This window comes from Taeniopygia guttata, chromosome 2 (assembly GCF_048771995.1).
Source record: "Taeniopygia guttata chromosome 2, bTaeGut7.mat, whole genome shotgun sequence".
Classification (NCBI taxonomy): domain Eukaryota; kingdom Metazoa; phylum Chordata; class Aves; order Passeriformes; family Estrildidae; genus Taeniopygia; species Taeniopygia guttata.
Window position 1 is genome coordinate 4,186,018 of NC_133026.1, and position 23,236 is coordinate 4,209,253.

Genomic DNA, 23,236 nt, shown 5'->3' on the forward strand with positions numbered 1-23,236 from the left:
CTAAATACTCCATGAAATTACAGTTCCTGTGCACCTGGGAAAGTAACAATTGGCTTCACCCACCTGAGTGAAGAGCCAAGAGCTCAGTGTCCAGCTCAGGTGAGCTTTGGTTACCTCTTGGACACATCCTGGTGTATTCCAGAAGCATCATTGCACCAACCAGTGGCAAGATGATTGGAGTGCTGAATATTCTAAGAGGGATAAAACTTGCTTCTAAAGAAGCAATTCTGTTTTAAATATTATTCTAAAGGATTTTTTTTTTCTGTCAAAATTTATTTCCACTGGTTTTGATTTCTCATGTTTTTACCTCTGTGCATTGAGGTGTTGTAACACAAGGAACAGGTCATGCAGGAGCTCTAAGCCTCACTGGAAATAAAGATTGGCCACAAAAAGGCCTTGGATCATGGCAGCAGCCCTCAAGTCCATCTCCAGCTCACATTCTTGTGTTGTATCTTGGGTACAAAACCTTGAATGAGGCAGTGGACTTGTTGGATTGATTGATTGATTGATTGATTGATTGATTGATTTCCTACTTGTCTGTGTAGAAGGAGCTCAGAGATTGACTTGGGCTGAAAACAGGGAAACAATTTCAGAGACAATTGCAGGGAAAAAAAATAAGGAAACTGAATATAAGTGCTGATTCTGTATATTGGGCAAGAAACGTGTATTTTTATTGACAAAACATCAGAGGGAGAAAATTTAGGTAATCATCCTTTTTTTTTTTTTTTTTGGTTCCATTTCTGAATGGATTTTGACTTGTATATATCCCACAAGAGAACTAACAATTGAGCACATTGGATGCTTTGAAATTTAACTTCTGATAGCCCTGAAAAAACACACTCTATTAGGTATTTTCTCTTCAAATGAGCATATTGGGGTTTTATAATTCTTTTTTCAGAGTCACATAAGTGAGTTTTAATCACACACCCCTCTCTGAAGCTAAAGAAGAGGCAAAGGGTTGAAAAAAAAGCCAGGGAAGTGAATTCTTTAATAAAATCGGTGAATCCTCCTGATTTTATTAAGGAAAACACATTTCTTGTGTTCACTTTGAGATGTAAAACTGTCAAAGAATTGGTGAACCACACAAACAGAGCAGGGCCAGAGGACAAAGCTCAGAAAAGAGGCACCAGAGCTGCTTTTTCCCTCAGTAACTTCTGCTGTCAGCGGACCCCAGCTATGAACAGCCCTGCAATATTTCCCAGAGCTAAGAATTTATAAATTTTTAATTTTTCAAATAGGCAGATCAATTTTTTTCCCCCAAACTTTTCATTCAGCTTTAATAGATTTTTTTCTCTCTCTTGTGCTTGGGAACTGAACAGTTTTGCAGCCTCTGGGTTTTTTTGTGTCTGGTTGAAAATAATTCACTACAACCAGTTAGGTGCTGGAATGAGTGGGTGTACGAGGTGGGGGAGGCCCTGGAGTTCACTTGTGCCTCTGCCTTCATCATTTATTTAATTTTATAATAATAAATTGGATTGCTGCTCAAAGCTCAGCTGCACGAGCTATAAAGCCACTTTAATGATTATCTATTTTAAAATTGTCTATTTAACAATTGGATTTTTACATCTCCATCCTCTTGCCTGGTTTATTTTCTTTCTCAGTAATTCCAGGAGGTTTTATTGTTTCCTTTCTTCTGCTGGGAACTGAGATGAGGTTTTCAGGGAGCCAGGGAGTGTAATTCCAGCATTTCTTTTGTGAATGAAAACTCCCAAAGCTCATAACTCTCCATGTAAAGCTGAGATTGTTTTGTCTCCCCCGTGGTGTTACCTTCACATCAGGTGATTTCCTGTGCCAGTTATTGCCTGATCACTCAGTCCCTGGACAGCTCTTTGCAATCTTGATTTTTGCTGCTCTGAGCAGTTTGATGCCACTAAAAATCTGTCAGCCAGTTCTTCAATGCCTTTTACAAATCACTGAGATTTGTGTGAAACAGCACAGATCTGCTGGTAGCCTCTTTCCATTGAGAAATCAGAATAATATCTGTGTATATATACATACATACACACACACACATATATATATATACACATACACATATATATATTCCTGCCCTTTTTCCTTGTGCTCTTATGCATAGTGCTCTTCCCTTCAAGCCTGCATCAGTCAGATTTCTCTGGGAACCTCTGAAGTTTGGAATTTGAATTCCTTTCAGGGGATTGTCCACTGGATCTCCCTTGTTCTCTAATTGACTCTTTCAGAGGACTTCACAAACCACATCATTCTTCCCTTCACACCTTGTCTCTCTTCTTCACAAAGAATTTATCCAGACCAGCTTCAGGTTATGGGAAATATCAGTATATCAATGAGCAGCCACTGGCTGATGCTCTGGAAGGCCCTAACAGGAAAAAGAATTCAATAAACACCTGAGTTAATTCAGTTTTTCAAAACCAAAGCTGTGGAACGACAGGGTGCTTTTAAAATTTGTCACATCAGAGAGTGGAGGTGCTTAAGCTTATCAGCAAAATCAGCTGATTTATTGACAAAAAGGTTTTTTTCAAAAGTGAGAGTTATCCTTCCACTGTCCCAGGTTGCTCCAAGCCCTGTCCAGCCTGGCCTTGGACATTTCCAGGGATCAGGGGCAGCCACAGCTGCTCTGGGCCCCTGTGCCAGGGTCTCATCATCCTCATAGTGAAGAATTTCCTCCTAATATCCAATCTAAACCAATTCCATTTCAGTTTGAAGCCCTTCCCCTTTGTCCTGTCTTCCCTTCTTTTGATCTGTCCTGCTCCATTTCAAACACCACAGTCCACATTGCTGAAGTTCTTCTGATCTTCTAAAGAATTCAAAGTTTTCTCATTCACTATTTTATAAAGTATCTCACCTGTGTATGTAGTTGTATGCATTGCAATTATGGGGTTTTTTATGGTTTTTTTTTTTTTTTGCTGAAAGGCATTCCCTAGTCCTCTGTAAGCATCCTCCTTGCTGATACAATCGCTTCTCTGAATATTTTCTTAGTTTTTACTGATTCTCTTCACACTTCTGTTTCCACTTCTGCATTGTTCTGTTCAGAGACTGAGATTTTATTTTTTTATTATTATTATTGATATCATTTTTTCATTTCCCCTTCTCCTTCCTATCTGAATGGCTTATGTTTTTTCTCAAGCACTAATCAAATTAGTTTTCCTATTGATTTTTTTGAAATTTCTTTCCTCTACAGATGAGCAGCTCCTCCACTGCTGCAGCTTTGCAGTTCATGACCTGTTGACATCCCCAAGTTCTTCTTGCAGGACATTTATCATAATTTCTGCTGTTGTGCATGCAGGTTGTGCTTAGCTTCACAGAGCACAAAGATAATGTGCTGGTTTGATTACAGTCCATGCAGAATTTATCTCCCATTTTGCTACCATTGTTGTTATTGACTTTTTCTATTCATATTTTGTAGTTGTGGAGTCAATAAGTGCCCAGCAAGGTGGCCAGCACTACAGACACTCTACAAATTTTCTGAAATTTCTGCTTTTGTTTGTGAAATGTTCATTCTTCTTAATCCCATAAGGATTTCTTAATGAAATAAGGATTTCAGGAATCCTTATTCCTGATTGTACATAAAAGTGTTTTCCAGTCCTTTGCCCAAAGGACTCATTGGGGTGTCTGTGACCTTTGAAAAGGAAACTTTTGTGATAAAAAGCTCTGTCTGAGGATCAGGTCAGGCCAGCATGGTAGAACAATTAAAACAAAGCATTAATTAACTGGCAGAGTGCTCATCTGAGGCCGGGATGGCAGCATCCAGAGCTCCCACTCAAAGGACTGCTCTGATCCCAATTTGGGTTACTTAACCCTGAGGTGATTTTACAGCACTGCATAAAAAAAAATGAAATCTAAATAGAATAATTTTTACAATTCCTGGCAGTGAAGAGGAACAAACATTCTAGGAAGTACAGGAGCACAAGCTTTCTGTAAAGCATGAAATACAATACCCAGCAGAAAATGAGCAAAATAAAAGCTAGTTGCTCATTAAATTCTCAAAAGAAAGAGCAGAGCTTAATAACCTCCCTTTTAAACTCCTGGGCTTGGGGAAAACTGCAAAGAAGCCCTCAGGGTCATCATTTCCTCTTTTGTGCACTTTGGCTGTTTCATCTTGATAAGGGAGATAAATTTCCTCTCAAGTGGAGTTTGGTTTTTATGAGAGAAAAATATTGCCACCAAAATCATTTACTGAAAAGTTTCTTTTGGTTCAGAAAAGTTTCTGGGCTCGTGTGTTCAGGTTATAACAGAGCAGTGCCAAAACAGATGGCTCAAATACTTTCTGGATCACTGGCTTGTAACTCCATTTTTGGGGGGCTGAATTTTCATCCCAATTTAGAAATTGAAAGACTAAACTTCTGGCAAGAAATGAAAACTTTTTCTTTCCCATCTGTAGTTGGAGAGGGTCTTATTCCAGAAATAATGATATTCTTAGCATGGCATAAATAAAGGAGAGGAAGAAATAAGCCACTTTATTCTATCTTCACAGCTTTGCCTTTGGATTTATTTTATCTACCTGTAAATGTCAAGGTAAAAATCCTTGCTTATGTTTTCCATTAGGAAGCAGAAAACATGGATAAACAGAAATGAATGAAAATAGAAAATGAGCCTAAAGAGAAATAAAAAGGATGCACTGCCTTTCATCATTACCTCTCTTAAATGACCTTTCCTGGGACTCCATTGATGGAAGTGATGTGTGGGTTTTGTTAGAGCTGCCCAGCTCTGAGGAATTAATCTGTTGACACAGAGCTCTGACAATAACAAAGAAGTCCTTGACAAATGATTGTGTACTTTGGTCAATACAGCACTTAGGCTCTTTTCTAGGAAAACTCGCTTTGCAGTGGAGTGAGATCTTTCTCCCTCTGAAACTCTGCAATCTAGCTGAGGAACAAAGAGCAGAGGCTTCATCTGCTCTGCCTGTAAATCAGGCTCAGCCTGGTACCCTCTAGAGCTGGATGGATTCTCTCCAGCTGAGAAAACAGCTCCATTTCCATCTCCAAGCCTTCAGCTCTTGCAGGCTGTTCCCTGCTTGATTCCCTCTCTCCTGAGCAAACTGCCCCCATCATCCCCACGAGCTTGGGCTCAGGCCCAGCAAGGACAAATGGACAATTAAAACCCCATCTGATTATGCACTAAAAATTGATCTTCAGATCAATTCAGAAATAGTTAAAATAGTTAAAATAGTTAAAATAGTTTCTTCAGACCTCTCTGAATGCTGCTAAAAGACCTTACTGAGCCAAGTGTCTTTCTGAAATGGAGTTCAGAATGCCTTTCTGAAAAGGCATCAGAGTGTTTTTTTTTTTAAAGAAATCATTAAAAGTGAACACACTGAAATGTGCTTTTAGAAGGGAAAACCAAAAATAAGTATTTTGATGTGACCACGTTTTCATCTTTTCCCTTGGATTTTTTGCTTGCTGAGATCTGCATTGTAGGGGTGACCCTATCCAAGTCTTAAAGATCCCTCAGAGAAACCTTAACAGAGACAAAATATTGGTGCCTCAAAACATTTTTAAGCTTCCATAGACTGTAATATCACAGAACCTCATCAACACAGCCCCATTCACTTCATTGAAGCTCACGTGGGATAACCTGAAGAACAGTGGAAGATTTATGTGGGCAACTGGTTCAAGTCCAAGCCCTGTTAGTCCAAAACCACTCATTTAAAATATATCAAATGCACCACTGTTGAAGTTTCCATTTCTTTGCAGTGAATATAAATTGATCTTGGATAACCAACTGCTTAATCTGACAAAGAATGATGCCAGCCCAACTCAGTGCCTTATGCTCTTGCTCTTCTAATCCTCACTCTGGGATGGAATTGATTTATAGCCAAGGCCAAGTCACTTGGCTTTTCTCTCTTAGCTACTAAATCTAGAATGGGGAAGAACCAGTTATTCCTTTTCCTGGAGAAATTGTGGGATGAAGGCAGCAGCAGGAGCTGTGTGTGTAACGGGGCTGCATTCATATCCTGCCCTGCTGCAGCAAGAGTTGGGCAGAGAAACTTCAGAGAAAGTGGAAAACCAAGCCTTGAAGGAGCTTCACACATTCTAAAAGAGATTCTAAAGCCAAAAGGAGCTGTGAATTATTTTTCTAACCTCCTTTTATGCACTGAAAAGGCCAGAGAATTCTCCTGACTTGATGGTCCTCTGCATCCAAGCCATCACAAGACCAATTTTTACAGTACCTTCCCTCCAGCTCAGGATATTCTACTTCCATCTGTCCCATTCACCAGCCTAAAAAAACCAAAAAACAACAATTCTCTGCTTTGCAGGTAAAGGCAGACTGGTAAAAGAAGACTACAACAATAATGGAAGGAGCAGAGTAAAAGTCACTCTGAGGTTCAGACTGAGATTGCTCAGGAGGAGAATTCAGTTTGAGTGGCCAATGCTGCTGTTACCTTCTCCTAGAAAATGTGCTTAGAAATCACATCCTGGCAGGGTTTTCTCAGACACCTGGGCAGTTTTTTAAAAGTCAGCAGTGAGGAATCTGCCTTCCTGGTGCTGCTGGAGAGAGGTGATGTCTCTTACCAGCTTTGTGTCACCCGTGCCAGTGCCACTCACAGATTTCAGGGCTGCCTCAGGTGCTGCTCTGGGCTTGGGCAGCTGAACTTGGAGAATTAAAAGCAGACTTTTATAGAATGAGAGTGTTTCTGGTGAAAGGACTCCCAGAATTTTCAGCTAACAATTCTTCTAGACTGATGAATCACGCCTCTGCAAATGAATTGCACAAAAGGCCAGAATCCCTCATTTTCTGATGCAGGCTGTGGCAATCTGAATTTCCAGTTCAGATGGCAGGATGCCGTCACATTGAAGTAGGGCTCATGAAACTTGAAATGCCTTCTTCAGCCCAGTTCATCCTGATAATGCCATGTGATGAGTCCCACTGATATTTGGAATTTGCTCTTACCTAGGAGTCTAATTCAGTCTGGCACTTTCCATTGCAAGTGAAAAACTGGCAAATTTTGGGTTGGTGCCTTTTTTGTCTCTTTGGTAGAAATAATCCAAGCATGGCTCTGAGCTGATAGAGAACCTCAACATTCAGCAGCAGAATTGCAGAGGGAAGTTTTCTTTCTGTGGGTGAAGGTCACCTCCATTCACCTCCTGCTGAGCAGAGACTGCCTGAACATCTCTTTGTGTTACTGAAGAACAGAGCACTCACCAGTTTGAGGAGTTTAAGATTCAACTCAAACCACAGATATGGAGCTGCTTTTTTCTCTGATAAATAAAGCATGAACCAGTATCAAGCTCTAAAAATGACAAAAAACAAATCTGAGAAGAACAAACACACGGGCTGCCGTGCTTTGATTACTTCTTGTACTCCCCAGGGCCCTGCTTGGCTGAGGAAATTATTTCCAAAAATGCCGTGTTAACTCCTAGAACAGCATTTTTGTATCTCACTTAGGGTGTTTAAACAATTCCCACTCCTGCCAGTCTCCCAGTGTCTGCTCAGGTGTTTTCTTGCTCCATTTGTTCTGAGCCATGGATCAGGAGCCACGGGGAATGTTCTGATGGATGCCAAGATATGTAAACATTGAAATATATCCCACAGCACAGGGGGAAAAAGGAGCATATTCTGAGAACACCTTTCAGTTAGCAGCTCTGCTGGGGTGTTTGTAAATAATTGTTCCATTCAGGGGATGAAAAATGCCAGGAGCTCTTGGAATTATGTGTGAGATAAATGTTTTCTCCCAAGCTGTGCTGGGACCTCAGCAGTTGTGTAGTTTTGATGACTTTGGGACCCATGGCTTGTAAGCTGCCCTGCTTGATGCTCTGAAAGCATCTCCAAACCTGCTCCTAAGAGGCAAATCCTTCCACTGATCACAGTCTAAAAATCAATCTTCTCTTCAGTTTGTTGGGTTTTTTTTAAACTCCTGTTTGCACTATGCAAGGGAGTCACCAGCAGATGCTACAACAGTAATTAGAGCAAATATCAATTCTCAGTGGTGAGGCTGCAGCACAAATAATAATTACCCAGCTCAGCAGATTGAAAAGGGGAGGGGCAAATCCATCAATCCTACCTTTAGTTCCTCATTGCACCCAGAAAAGGTGAAAAGGGAGTAAAAATAATTTCCTGGTTAGGACAACAATGATGTACTCCATTTTCACTGCTGTTTTGGAAGCATTAAGAGTGTTGGATGTTTGCTGTATAATCTGGTGTTTCTAGTAAACTTCTGAGTCTGTTGCAATCAATGGTAAAGCCAAAAGGCTGTTTTCAGTCAGATTGAAACTGTAAAATGTGCTTTTTAGGGTGTATCACATCCTGTAAGCCATTATTTTACTGACTGGTTGCATTTTTTTCCTCTCTCTCTCTTCTTTTCCAGATAAATTTTGTATTTCTATTTAACATAGTTAGGATTTTAATGACAAAGCTGAGAGCTTCAACCACTTCAGAAACAATCCAGTACAGGTAAGTCAGCTTGTGAGTGCTGCTGCTCTGGTGCTATCAAAGCTCTGCCTTGATTATCCTTTCCTTGTCCCATCTTTGTCTTTCCAGGTGCCACTGTTGATGGATCTCATAAATTAGGCCCACATTATTGATCTGTGCAGGCTCTCCAGAAAAGCTTGCCTGCATATTTTCTGTCCACTCCATTTCACTTCAGGCTTGCACGTGCCCCAGCACACAGAGAATCCCCTCATTTCCATGAAACCTGAAGGATTCGGGCTGATGTGAGGACAAATTTATGTCCTCACATAAGGGCTGGGCTCCCCAGCACAGGAAGGAGCTGGAGCTGCAGGAGCCAGTCCAGAGGATGCTCAGAGGGATGGAGCAGCTCTGATGTCAGGAGAGGATGGGAGAATTGGGATTGTTCACCCTGGAAAAGGCTTTGGGATTACTTAATTTTGGCCTGAAGGGAGCCTGCAAGAGGGTGGGGAGAGACCATTGACAAAGGTCTGGAGTGACAGGACAAGGGGGAATGGCTTCAAACTAACAGAGAGGAGGTTTGGATGGATATTAGGAAAAAAACTCTTCCCTGTGAGGGTGGTGATGCCCTGGCACAGGGTGCCCAGAGAAGCTGTGGCTGCCCCTGGATCCCTGGAAGTGCCCAAGGCCAGGCTGGGTGAGGTTTGGAACACCCTGGGATGGTGGAAGGTGTCCCTGTCCATGGCAGGGGGTGGAACTGGATGGACTTTAACCTTCCAACCCAAACCATTCTGGGATCCTGTGATTAATGTGTGCACACAGGTAATTAATGCTCCATTTAAGATGTAGGGAAGGGGAATGAGAGTTGATTGCACCTCTTCCTTCCAGCTGTGGCCAGAATTAGTGTAACCACTCACTGGCTTGCATCACAGAACTGATCCTCAACTAATCAGTGCCTTTATTTGGGTTTGGCTTTTCAGGTCAATCAGTCCCCATACCCAGCATAACCCCACAAGCACTGGGATGGCAGAAAGGAAAAGTCAGGAGGGAAGGTAGCCTGGCCCCTTCAGACTCCAATGTGGGCTTAGATCAGCCTTAGCAGTCCAAAAACAAATTCTCAAACACCAGGAGATGCTGAGTGCCTTTCTCTTATCATTTGCAGTATCTTGAAAGATATTTGAAGGACTTAGGGACTAAGCAGGACTTAGGTCCTTGCAGTAGGAAATGGCACAGGTTTTGTGGAGTGAGATCAGTCACTCTAATTCATTTCTGGATAAAGTCTCAGCATATCAAGCTGAGTTGCATCTTGATGTCCTCAAATCAGGCTGCACTTTGGAGGCAGTTTTGCTGCAGTAATAGGTTTTGTTTTGCCTAATTCCTTCCTTTTGCTCCCGTCAGGGTTTTGTTAGTGAAGTTCATGCAGTGGTCTGAAGTTCAGACCCTTCTCTGCACGTTTCCTGAGAAATGAAGGGGAAAATGCCCTTTTTTCTTGTTCAAACCTCATGCTACAAAACTAAATCAGGCCTGAAAAAGCCCTGATGAAAATCTCAGTACATTTTTATCCTTTCTGCAGCAGCAGGGAAGCATTAGAGACATTAGGATGAATCAATCTACAGCAACTGCCATTGTTCTTGAACAGATGACAATGATCTTATCCTTGCAGGCTCTCTGAGGGAATTGTCTTTTCCACAGCCTAAATGGAAACCTTCAGAATTCCAGCAAAGCCTGGGGCACTCCTTGATGCTCTAAAGCAGAGCAGTGCAACCCTTTGTTAAGCAGATATTAAATTGTGTGGCAGCTGTTCCTTAAAGCTGTCACTTTGTCCTGACACTGGCAGTGGTTTTGTGCTCCCCTGCCTGTCTTTATAATAAATAATGTTATGGCATTACTCAGGGATTTATACAGACTTAGCCAAATTTCAACCTTTGTGTTCATACAGTGACATGCTGCTATCAGGTGACTCCACAAGACACCGTTACAGCACCAAAAATAAGGATTAGCCCGCAATAATTCTGTTAATCACTGATGATTATTGATGATCATTCTTTCACCACCTGCTTTGTGATTTGTGGTTCCTAAGACAGCCCTGAGCAGTTGAGTTGGGTGGGCAGGTGTTGCAGAAAGCGTTTACACTGCAGACAGCATCCAAGGGTGGGCACAGATGGGTCTCAGCTGAGCTGGGCACTGATCTCATCTCCCTGAGGTGTCTGAAATCACTCAGCAAACCTGCAAAGAATCCCAAGGCTTCAAGCCTCACTGGTAGGAGATAAAAGGAAGAAGAGAGTGAAAGAGAGGGCTATAAATAAGGTTCAGGGGTGGGGAAGCAGCAGGATTCCAAGGCTGTCCTGGGACACTTTCCCCAGGTGGACAGCTCTGCTCAGGAAGGGAGGCTGGCACTCTTTCCATGCTCCTCCTTTCCACTCCCAGCACAGTTGTCCTTCCCTGTGTTCACTTGTTTTCTGTTCCCTGCCCACAGGAAGGCAGTCAAGGCCACGTTGGTTCTCCTGCCTCTGCTTGGCATCACCTACATGCTTTTCTTTGTCAACCCTGGCGAGGATGACATTTCCCAGATTGTTTTCATCTATTTCAATTCCTTCCTTCAGTCTTTTCAGGTAAGAGAGCAGGCTTACAGCTCTATCAGCTGGAAGTTCTATCCTCTACACAGCTCTATCCTCGCTGCTTTTCAGCCATGAAACTTGAGGCAATGAAGTCTGTGATGGAAATAATGGTTGCAAATAGCTCAGCTTCATTCACACATGAATAATAGATGTACAAGTGTGTCATGTGGAGTGGAAAATCCTCTCAGGTGTGGACTGGAGGGATTCATCTCCCTTAACTCAGCACTGTGCTCAGCTCCTCACATAAAATCAATAGAGAGAGAGAAGATGTTCCATTCCACCTGCCTGAGAGAGGGTGAGGGTCCCCCTGTGACATTCACATTCTCTGGGCAGAGAGACATAATTCTGTCTCTCAGGAGAAGCACAGAGAGAAGAAGAGAAAACAATCTTTATCTCTGCTCCATTTTTTCCCCATGTGGAATGTGGTGTGGAGATTGTTCACCTGCAGTGATTGCTGGGTTGGATTCTGGTGAAGTTGTTTGGGTTCAGTGACCAATGGATCCAGCTGTGTTGGATTCTCAGCACAGAGTCACAAGTTTGTTTGTTAGTTAGATAGGTAAGTAAGTAGTGAGTATGTAGAATAGTATAGCATCTCTTTAAATAGTATATTAATGTAATATAGTATAGTTTTAATAAAGCAATCCTCCAGCCTTCTGATCTGGAGCCAGACATCACCATTTCTTCCCACATCCAGGGTGTCACACTGTGACTTGAAATAACTCACAGAAGCAGGTTAGATGTAAAAGGAAAGAAAAAGAACTCAAAAAAAGCAAACTTTATTTTCTGACTCCACTATATGTCCAATAGCAAAAGTGACAGTGGATTGGAGGATGAAATTGCCGCCTCTCCAACCACACTGGTCAAACCAACATTCTATCATTTCTCTCCACCCACAAAGAAGAATGCAAAACAATCATTATTTACATGAACATGCATGAGATAACTCAGTTGAAATATGTAAATATCAAAAGGCATAAAAACTTTTATAAGAACTTTAAAACTCTCAAAAGAACAAGACAACACCAAGGTTTGCTGCATTTTTGCTACATCCCCCTCCTGAGGTGCCTCTCTCTTCCCAGAGCACACACTGGGCTGAGACTGGACCTCAGTGTTGCTAAACCAAAGGGAAACAGCTCCTACCTGTTGGACTTGCTGCTCTATTCAGGCTATAAGAGTCTCCAGACAAGTTTATGTTTATTTAATCCATCAGTCTCACCTTTAGTTCCTCACTGGACCCAGAAAAGATGAAAACGGAGTAAAAATAAGTTCCTTGTTAGGGCAATAAGGATGTGCTGTTCTGTGCAGCCAACAGCTCAATTTTTAATTAATATTAGAAGTTATGTAATGTGGGGATTTTTTAAAAGGGATGTTAGGAATTTATTTTAACTATTTTCTCCATTCAGGAAAAAAAAGACATGGTGAGTATGAGTTTAGAACTAGTTGGTTAAAAAGAAAGGAAAACAACAAAACATGAACCAGCTGCTTTCAGAGAAATTTCTTATATTTTGCCTTCAAAGATCATTTGTGTTTCAAGGGATGGGTCGCTGAACAAACCTTTGGTAGGAATTTAACAGTGAGGAAAGGGCCAGTGTTTCAGACACGCTTGAGCTGTGTTGCCCAGCCTGCTCTGGTGCACTCCCTGCATCAGCCCCTGAATGAACTGGAGTTCTGCCAGGATGGAAAAGGCACTGGAATGTGAGAAATTGCCCCAACTCCATGAGTCTGACACAAACCCAAAAGCAACTGGACACCCTGAAGGCTCTTTAGCCACTCCTTTCTGCCCAGGTGCGTCCTACAGCTTCACCTCCAGAACCAGGGTGGGAATTTGTTTGACATTGATGTTTTTACCTCCTGTGAGCGGGAACAAGTGCTCTGATACCCAGAATATCAATAGAAGCATACAGCTGGCAAGCCAAATCTAGGGTTGCATTACTGTTTTTACTGATTGCATCCCACCAAAAATCACAGCTGAATATCCAAAATAAAAAATGGCCCTTTTAACCTGTGAAGGAAGGAACCTTAGCCTTTATTTGTGAAGTAATTCCACGCTTTTCATTCCCTAAAATTAATTGTATTTTTTATCTGCTGTTGCTCAGCGTCTCAAAAAAACGCTGCATTGGTCATTAGTTCTATGAAGATGTGTGTAAGAAAGAAAACACAGGGAGTCTCTCCTTCATGGTGACAATAATGACAGCCCTAAAATGATGGGCAGAATTCCACTCACAGGAATTCCAACCTTTGCAGTCATCACAGGGGTTTAGTCACTGCTGCCAGCAGATTGCACAGAGCCTTTGAGCTCAGGCACACACAGACCCTGACATCCTCTCTGTCCCTTGACTTCTTCTCTCCCTGCCCAGGGCTGCTGCTGTCTTTTATATGGTACATTATGTGATAAATGTTTATAGTTTTTCCCCAATCCCTATTACCTATATTAAATGGTGCCTTTCTACCCTAAACCAATCTGTGAGTGTCAACATCACCAAGAACATGGAGGTAAGGAAGAAGAAAGAGGAGGAACAGGACTGGCCTACATTCCTCCATCTTAAACCCTCTGACCCTCATGTATAGAACAAAAAACCCCCCTGTATAGGTGTTTAAACCCCCTTGTACAATACTAAAAAATTCTTCCCTCTTCTTTATAACTACTTCTACCATAATATCTAAACTTTTGTGACTTCTTGTTCTTCCTGCAAGGTTGGTAAATCATTCCATGGCTCAAACCCAAAATCACAGCTGTTTCCAGCTGCCTGCCAGGGTCTCAAATGTTTCTGACCTGGGCCCGGAACCTCCAAAAATGTCTGAAGGATATTTTGAGTTCCAACATCAGGAAACCATCTAAAGCAATTTAACACCCCCTGTGAGTGCCCAGGATGTCCCCCCAGAGCTGTCAGCCATGGGACAGCTCCTCTGAGGGGGGTTGGATGCTGTAGAGATGTTTTAGCCCTGCTGTAGGGACAATCCCCTCTGTCAGCGACAGTGTTCAAATGTTTACCTAATAATTGCCTGCTTTCTCTTCTTTCCAGGGTTTCTTTGTGTCAGTATTTTACTGCTTCTTGAATGGTGAGGTAAGTAATTCATCCCTGGGAGGTGGAATTTGTTTGGGTGCCTGATTACAGAGATCTGAGATCTTTTTACAGGGGGTCACAGTCCCATCAGTCTCTTGTAAAAGGCTCTTAATGTGCATCTGAATTTCCCAGCCTTTCTCCTCAAACTTTATCAATTTCAGATTATTACCTGTGAGATCAGGGCGGAGGGAAGGGAATTTTTTTAGATTATAAATTTTCTGTTCTTTTTCTTAAGACTTCTTTGAAGTTTCTCATGAATTAAAAATATGATTTCTGGGCATAGCTAATTACTTCTGAGCTGGACTCTTATTAAGGATATGCTGCAGGTAACCCATTTTTGTAGTGTCATGCTGAGCTGAGTGAGTTTGTCCATGTGGGTCACTATCTCTGAGTGATCAGTGCCTGTTGCATTCAGAAAAATGGGTTGAAAATAGATTAAATCAGAATTAATATAAGGTACTACTACTAAAGCAAGAAATGCTTCACTAATATCCCTCAGTGTTTGACTTCCACCCCAAAGTGTGAGAGATTTAAACCTTTCCCCTGCTTACATTGTCAATATCTCATTTACCTGCATTAAAGTGTCTCATCTTTGTCCAGCTAAAATTTAATCTCTGCAGAAATCAATTTCATATTTCATTATTCCAGCTGTATTGATATAAACATTGTTTGTGCTGCTTCTTAATTTCATTGTGGGCTATGAGAAAGAATGGGCATGGCTTTAAAGCAAAAGCATTTTATTTTAAATACTTTATTTTTAAACATTTTATTTTTATTGTATTTATTTTGTTTTATTTTACCATAGTATCTTTCCCTCTTCCTCATTAATTCTGAAGTGATGTTAACAAGAAGCAGCTCAGTTTTCTCATGCTAAGCAAATCCCACTTTTGTATTCTGGCAGCAGAGTTCTCAGTTCTCTTTCCAACTTTTCTTCCATAAATTCCATTTGCCTCTTTAAAAACAGGGAGTTTAAATCTTCTTCCAAAATACAGGTGCCTGTAGAGCTGCATTTACCTCAGGCTGTGTCAGGGGAGCTTTGGATTGGGTCTCAGCGAAAGGTTTTTTTCCTAGAGGGTGCTGGGCACTGCCCAGTCTCTCCAGGGAATGGGAACATTCCCAAGGCTGCCAGAGGTCCAGGAGTGTTTGGATAACACTCCCAGGGATTCACAGAATTCCCAGAATGACCAGGTGGAAAAGACCTTCGAGATCATCAAGTCCAACCCAGCCCCAACACCTCAACTCAACCCTGGCACCCAGTGCCACATCCAGGCTTTGTTAAACACATCCAGGGATGGTGATTCCACCTCCCTGGGCAGCCATTCCAGAACTTTATCACCTTTCTGTGAAAAACTTTTTCCTGATATCCAACCTAAACTTCCCTTGGTGCAGCTCGAGGCTGTGTGCTCTGGTTCTGTCAGTTCCTGGAGACAGAGCCCAGCCCCAGCTGAGCACAGCCACCTTTCAGGAGCTGTGGGGAGTGCTGAGGTCACCCCTGAGTCTCCTTTTCTCCAGGCTGAGCACCCCCAGCTCCCTCCGGGGTTCCTCACAGGGTTTGTGTTCCCAGCCCCTCTCCAGCCTTGCTGCCTCCTCAAGCACAGGCTGGGATTGTTGGGGTGTCTGTGCAGGAGTTGGACTCTTGTGGGTCCCTTCCAACTCAGGATATTCTGTGATCTACTTGTCATATTCATCAGCTCTGCACTGTTAAAGCAGAAGGAGAACCTTCCTGCAGATAGAAGGTTTTTTTAAAGTCTTTTTTCATTTTTCCACTGGTGTCTCAGTGACCATCAGGGGCAGAAACCCAGGCCAAGTGATCTCACAGCCACTGTCGCCACAATTCCATTTTGTGGCGCTCAGACTTGGAGCTGTTGGCTGTTCATGTTTTCACTCTTCTGGCTGTTCTGGCATTCTTTCAGCCCTTTTTACTGGGACAAATATCCAAACTTCCCCTTCCCTTCACCAGTCTGAAGCTGTCTGTCCAAAGCCATGAGCCAACATCCCATTTCCTGCAGCTTTGATGAGTTCAGACATAGTCAAGCCTGTCAAAGGAGGATGATTCACCTCATGCACTTCTAGGCCTTGAGAACAATCTACTGGGAAATGTGGACTGATTCCAGAGCTGATTTTCCAGCTGTATCACACTGGGAACCGGGATTTCTGATGAAGTCAGCCCAAGGTGGAGACACCCAGCTTGGGATGTTGATTCATTTCCCTAAACTCAGATATCTGGGGCTGCTGGGGAGGCTGAAGAGGATCTGACGCATCCCCATGGCTCTTACCAGCTGATACAGGATCTGGAGAGGATTCACATCTGACTGGGAAGTGGGAAAAGCAGCTGGGATCCAATGGGGTTTCTCAGGTGGCTCCATGTCAGTAGCTCAAGCCAGCCAATACAATCAGGTCAGAGCTTTTTAAGCTTTTCATCAGCTTGGTCTACAAAAGGCACCTGCATCTGCTCACCTGGGAATCTCAGTCTGGGCTGGCTCTCCACTGCATGCCCAGACACCCCACTGCCATGTGGGCACCCAAAAAGCTGAATTTGGGAGGGAAATCTTCCCTCTAGCATTTTTTGACACCTAATGTGCAACTTCCACTTGACTGACTAAACTGTGGTTACTCTGCTTCTTTGAGGTAAACCATAAGTCCAAACCTCCCAAATATTCAATATTGTCTATTTCAAAACAGTGAAAAAACTTTAGGCTCATCTTAATGTATTGTGAGAATGGGTTTCTTTGGGATATCATAAAGCTTTTACAGGATAAAATTTCCTGTTCTCTTGTAGCCTCAATTTTGCACAGCACTGAAGGAAGCAGCAAGCTCAGTGAATTTTCAAAGCTTTCTGGCTGTGTAATACATTGCCCAGAACACAAATTTGCATTTTATAGTACACTATGTTAAAAGCTGAGCTGCTCCCAGCCAGGCATCCCTACTAGTAGTGGTGATGGAGGCAATGCTACTCAATCCCCATGAGGTACCAGATTTCGCTCAAAAAAGGGAAAAATAGCCTGTGAGGAGCAGCCTTTCAGAAGCCTGAGAGCTTCATAGAAATCACTGAAGCCGTGTTAATATCTCTTCAGCGAGCCTGATGCTCCTGTCTCTGTGGTAGGTAGGTTAACTTGCTGTCTCAGAAGGTTTTAAAAACTTCAGGCTTTCCAGTTATAGCAGAGCTGGGTTATTAAATGTATATAACAGTCTTTATCAGGTTACTCATCCCCCACAGTGCCAGCCTTGCCCTGAGTGACGACACAAGCAAAAAGCCTGGAAAATCCATCCATTTAAGCTTTAATAATGCTGTGATCTCAGCTGCACCTATCCCATCCCATATTTAATGCACATCCTGCTGGGCACTTTCAAACTGCCAGTAACTGTCTGTAGTGGAGCTCAAAAATTATGGGTTGCCCTCAAAAAAATCCCAAAAGTCCCCTTATAAGATATTCAATGAGTGCTTTATGTCTGGGAGACTTGCTTCTTCACAATTTATGTGTTTCCTTTTGCTATGGGACTAAAAGCTGCTGCATTTAGTGGAAGACAGAGGAAACACCATTGTGGGTTCCTCAGGTGTGAAAGAATGGCTTTAGGGATGTTCTACTCCCTAGGAAACCACATTAAAAACCCTGATTTGAGTTTTTTTCCTAAGGCCCAGTGTGTGATTTCACTGAGTTTTCTCATCAGGAAGTATTTTTGAGGAAGAAGGAGAATAATAGGAACTAAAGGAACAGAGGTGATGTTGTTTTCACCAGCCACTGAGGGACCCATGCAAAATTCCTTCCCTATCAGGGCTGGAATTGGATGCAGCCTTTGCACACAGTTGTGCTGGATTTTAATGTTCTCAGAATAAAGAGAGGCTACAATTAACCCCAGTCCTTTATGAGGAAAGGAAATTGTGCAATGAAATTACTGCTTGAAGTGCACATAGAGATTTTGCAGTGAGATTTAGTAAATGTTGAGGCTATTTCTCAATCTGATGTGAAAATCACTTGGTTTGGGTACAGGGAAAGCATTATTAGCAGTTACAGGAATCTGAGCAAATGGCAGAAATATTACTTAAGGATTCATTTTGATAGAGTCACAGGAAATGGAACCATGTGTCCTGACAAACCTGCATGAAGTGAAAAATAAAGAAGAAAATTCTGTTTGCTCTGGTAGCTTTATGCTGTACCCCTCAGTCCAGTGCCCACAGTATCTGAGCAGCACAGTCTGTGTAGCTTCAAAACCTCTGTGCAACTAAAACTGGGTTTAAAAATCAAAATCAACATCTTAAAAACACTCAGGATGTGAGAGGCTGTTCCAAAGAAGAGTTTGCCTTCAAAGTTTGAGGTTTGCCTTGCCTATAGAGTTGGCAAGGGTTGGACTTGATGATCCTTATGGATCCCTTCCAAGCTGAGATATTTTGGGATTCGATTCTATAAAGTTTTTATCCCTTTGTCAGAGTTCTGCCTGTGAAGTTTGAAAAAGTTTGAAACAGCTGAGAGTTTTTCCTCCGTAACTTCCATTGATTTAAACAAGCATAACCTTGAGGTCTAACCAAAAATGACACCTTGGTAACCCCTGATACCACCATAAAATGTCCTGATTTTCAATAATTTGGTCTCACAAATGCGGCATCACTGGAGGGAAAAATTGATGCTTTAAAATTTAGTCCATGCAAAGAATTTTAAGGGGGATGAGTTTATTTCCTTTGTTTTTGTGTGGACATTTGACCTGGGCATGCAGTCACCTTCCCTGCCCTCATTTCCACAGCACACACTGCTTCACACAGCTCCTGGACTGGCTTTGTTGGCTGCAGTGAGAGAGGCTGTCAGGCCCCTCAGATGAAGATAAAAAAAATTATCTCCTTCTCAAGGTCAGGATTGAAGGCACTTGTGACAGCATTCCATGTTTGGACTCAGGTGTTGATTATTTCTTGTCAGTGAAAAAGACTCACAACCATGAGTTTGGCAGCTTTTCATTAGCAAGGCACAAAATGGCTAACTGCCTCTTGGTATAAGGTCTTTTAAAACTAAACTGTCCAATTAAGAAAGAACACCTAGATTATTTCCCTTTTAACCCAATAATTGATCCCTGGAATCCCGCAGTGCAGACTTTTCTGTCCAATCACAAAATATCACCCAAACCCATGAAGAAGAAGGTAAAAAAAGAACAACCTGTCTCCACCCCAAAAACCTCCATCTTGCTTCATTTTTATTTCTATATTCTAAAACCCCAAACTCTAAGTTTTCCATCCTGTGATATCACACACTTCTAACCAACTACACACCCACAATCCCAGTGCTATCAATCAATTTTTAGTCTTCTCCACAGCCTCAGGTCAAATGCAGTGCTCTCCTGTGGGTCTGTGCCTTTCAGCACAGAAAGTTTAAAATTCTCAGCATCCAGGATTCCAAAAAAAAAAAAAAAAAATAGTAAATCAAAGAACCAATCAAAGATAATCAAGTTCATCCATTCACCACACACTGCCCAGCCCCCCACTAAACCGTGTCCCCATCTACAGTTTTTGAGACCTTCCAGGGATGGGGATTCCACCACTTTGTTTCTCAGCCCGTTGACCACCCTTTCAGTGAAGAAATTGTTGCAAATATCCAATCTAAGCCTCCCCTGCTGCAATTTGTGGCCATTTCCTCTTGTCCTATCCCTTCTGATTTTGGGGCAGAGCCCAATCCCCTCTGGCTGTCCCCTCCTGTCAGGAGCTGTGCAGGGCCACAAGGTCCCTCTGAGCCTCCTTTTCTCCAGGCTGAGCCCCTTTCCAGCTCCCTCAGCTGCTCCTCATCAGATTTGTGCTCCAGACCCATCCCTAAGTTCTGTTTCCAAGCCTTATATACAAATTATTGCAGAGAATCCATGGAGGAGAAGCAGTTTAGGTTGAAAGTTTGCAGCTTTTTATGCTTTATTGCTTCTGAAAAGTTCTGAAGCTGTTTTGGATGAAATATGTGTGCCATGGGTGGGCACAAGGGGCCGTTGGCACTTGACTTGTTAATTTGTTTAGAGACTTTATGGGAAAAATAATATCCTTTTTTGGACGTAGAGAAACACTAGAGGGCAAAAAAATGCAAATTTCATTTAATCCAAGTGGAAAAGAGCATCTCTGGACTTCCAAGAAAATTGACAATGAGAGGTTTCTGAGAATCTGAGGTGTTATGAAAACTCGCATAATGAAAAATCTGTATGCATTTATGTTGAATGCCACTTCAGAAGAGTGGATGCAGCTTGTGAACTTCTGCTTCAATGACTGCAAAAAACAAGACACTCCTCCAAATTTTTTCAGTCAACTTACAGATCACAAGACTGAATTTCATTTCAGATAATGCTGGATTTTTTTTTTTAAAGGGTTTAGGATGGAGATTTTTGGAACAAGAATAGATAGACTACAAGATCATGTAATGACAGGACAAGGGGGAAGGGCTTCAAACTGAATGAGTGCTGGTTTAGATTAGATGTTAGGAAGAAATTGTTCCCTGTGAAGGTGGGGATGCTCTGGTACAGGGTGCCCAGAGAAGCTGTGGCTGCCCCTGGATCCCTGGAAGTGCCCAAGGCCAGGTTGGACAGGACTTGGAGCACCCTGGGGCAGTGGAAGGTGTCCCTGCCATGGCAGGGCTGGGACTGGATGAGATTTAATGTTCCACCCAAGCCAGGCCCTGCAGTGATTCTGTGAATGGTGTGAAACTGTGCTGGAGGAATGAATTCCCACACAAGTCCTGCTGGACCATCTTCACCGCAGGTCAGTTTTTCCTTTCAGTTCTTTAGTGTGCACCTTCTGCTCAGGGGAATGTCACCACTGAGTCAAGGGAAGAAATATGACACTTGATTCCATCCATACATTTTCAGAGGCAAAAGGCTCCTTTGTTACAATCTCACAATATTTATAACCAACACCATTCACCCAGAACCTGACTGGTTCTTAATCGACACCCCTCACATGATTGGCTAATTAAGGAAACACCCTTTGGTAAACATCTTATGAGAAAACAACTGTTCAAAAGCCCAGATGCAAGATTTTTAATTCTTTCTCTCAGCCTTCTCAAAACTCCTCAGAACAATTCCTGGGAAACTTTATCTGTTTCTCTCTCTGACCAAACTGGCAGGACCCACGGGGGAAGATGGGTACAGCACTCCCAGCATTTCTCTTCTACCTTTGACTCATTCCAGACAAAGCTTCTTTAAAGGAAGATGGATCTTCCATCCAGTCCCCTTACTGGTGTCATGTCTACCTTTTAGCCAGACTTTAACAGTGATGGTTTTCTCCTGAGACAAACTAAAGTATTTCAGAGAGAGGCAAAGAGTGCATTTAAAGTGTTTCGTATTCCAAACAGGGCTGGCTGCACTCCTGCTACCTCAGCAGTGATGATGGAAACAAGAGGACAATGGAGTAATTAGAGAGCTCCAGAGATCACTTATCCTTGTTATTAGGTGCTTTGTGCAATTTCCAACTACCACCAGATCCCTCAGAGAGTTCAGTGATCCTTGCAAACCTTTCCAGCCCTGATGGGAGAGCCCAACACAGCCACCCCAGAGCAGGAGTTGGGGAATGGAGGTGACAGTGTTTGGGAACAACCTACATCTACAAAGGGATGGTGCTTGATGAGGGACTGCTCAGGGAAGAGCAAGCTCCATTCTGAGCCTGAATGAAGGGAGCAAGGCAAAATTAAACAGGGAAGAAAATATATAAGAGTGAGGATCTTTAAGGACTGGAAATGAGTCTTGAAGGTGTTTTGAGATTCCTGTCCTTGTTTGTGCTCAAAATGACTTGATAAGGCCCTGACATAATTTCAAAACTGGGTAAAATCACTGTGCTGGGTATATTCTGATCATGGAATGGGACCAGAGGCCTTCTGATGTCCCTTCCTACCTTTATTCTATAATTCATGAGTTCTCTGTCCATAATAAGGTGCCTGTCCTTCATTTCTCTCCATATCCTGGATAGATGCATAACCAGCCAGACCTGAGTCTGAAAACATCCTTTTATAGCCTGAATTCTTAGCTCAGGACTCAGATCCAGTATTATCTGACCAATATCAATAATCAGCTATGAATTGACATTTAAAATGCAATTAGCTGGCTTGGAGAGAAAACATCATCAGAGAGGAATAGATCATATGCCACTGTAAATTATTCTCACAACAAGGTGTGAGGCAAGGATAAATATGCTTAATTTTTTTTTTCTGTTGACCCTTTAGCCAAGCATCATCTGTCTCTCAAAATCTATTAAGCTCAAAGTGGCTTCCTTTGATCTGACCATCTTGGGAGGCTGTTCATTAGAGCTGCCAGCTCTGAGTCACCCCTGAAATGGTTACTCATCCCCTGCCCATCAGCTCCACATCATTCATCCCAAGCCCAAAGGATGTGTTAAGCAATCCTTAAAATCTCTGAATAAATATAAATATGGAGGTGGTCGACAGGGCTAAAGTTTAATTCCATCTGCCCTCAGGGTCCTTTCTCATCCTATTTTTCTCCTCATTAAAGCACTGCTGATTTGACTCCAGAGCAACCCACAACAAAACCACAGGGGCTTGGGGTGGGCTGGGTGCAACCCTGACCTCCCTCTGCTGTGAGTAGCTCTGGTCCTTTGTGGCCCAGAAGAAAGGAGCAGCATTTGTTTCCACACACAAAAAAAAAAAAAAAAAAAAAAAAAAATGTGTGGCAAATCTGTATGGCAAGTCAGAATTGTTGCAGCTTCTTGACCTGTTATTTATGATAACAAAATTGCACTGCTGTGGCCTTACAAATAAACTTTGACATCCCAGGCTAGAAGGTGCTGTGAAAATATCCCCAGATTGTAAAGAATTGCTGCCAAAGACCCTGAGGGACAAAAAAAAAAAAAAAGGGGGGGGGGGGGATTGCAGACTAGTTGAGCAGGATCATTTTTTAAGCAGAAAAAAGAACCCTATAACAAAGTTGTATAAATAGTGGTGTGAGGTAAACAAAACCCAACGCTCTACCCGATCTTTGTTTTTGTTTCCTTTGAGCCTCGCAGGTTGTTTTGACTACATCCCTTCCTGACCTCAGGAGGATTAAATACTGATAATGGCATCCTCATGGGCATGTTCAGTTCAATATTTTGTGTGATGGCAACATGAGCACCCTTGGCCTGAGGGGCTGGGGCTGTGGGAGCCTTGCAAAGCCAGCAGGGCAGGACACAGGTGCAGTAGCTCAGCGATGCAGTTGGTTTACAAAACATGGATAAAGACACTCCTGTCTCTCTGAGAGCATCAGAACTCCTCACCTGGACACCCAAGGTCT

The 23,236-nt window shown here is 42.5% G+C and overlaps 1 protein-coding gene across 4 annotated transcripts in view; it reads left to right on the forward strand.

Moving 5' to 3' along the window:
* CRHR2 (corticotropin releasing hormone receptor 2) overlaps positions 1-23,236 on the forward strand; it is a 151,892-nt gene that overhangs the window by 118,753 nt on the left and 9,903 nt on the right. For all 4 annotated transcript variants that reach the window (XM_072925271.1, XM_030264198.4, XM_002196341.6 and 1 more), the window contains 3 exons: positions 8,282-8,367; positions 10,799-10,934; positions 13,964-14,005. In XM_072925271.1, the coding sequence (XP_072781372.1) occupies positions 8,282-8,367; positions 10,799-10,934; positions 13,964-14,005 (264 nt within the window). The remainder of the gene's footprint in view (positions 1-8,281; positions 8,368-10,798; positions 10,935-13,963; positions 14,006-23,236) is intronic.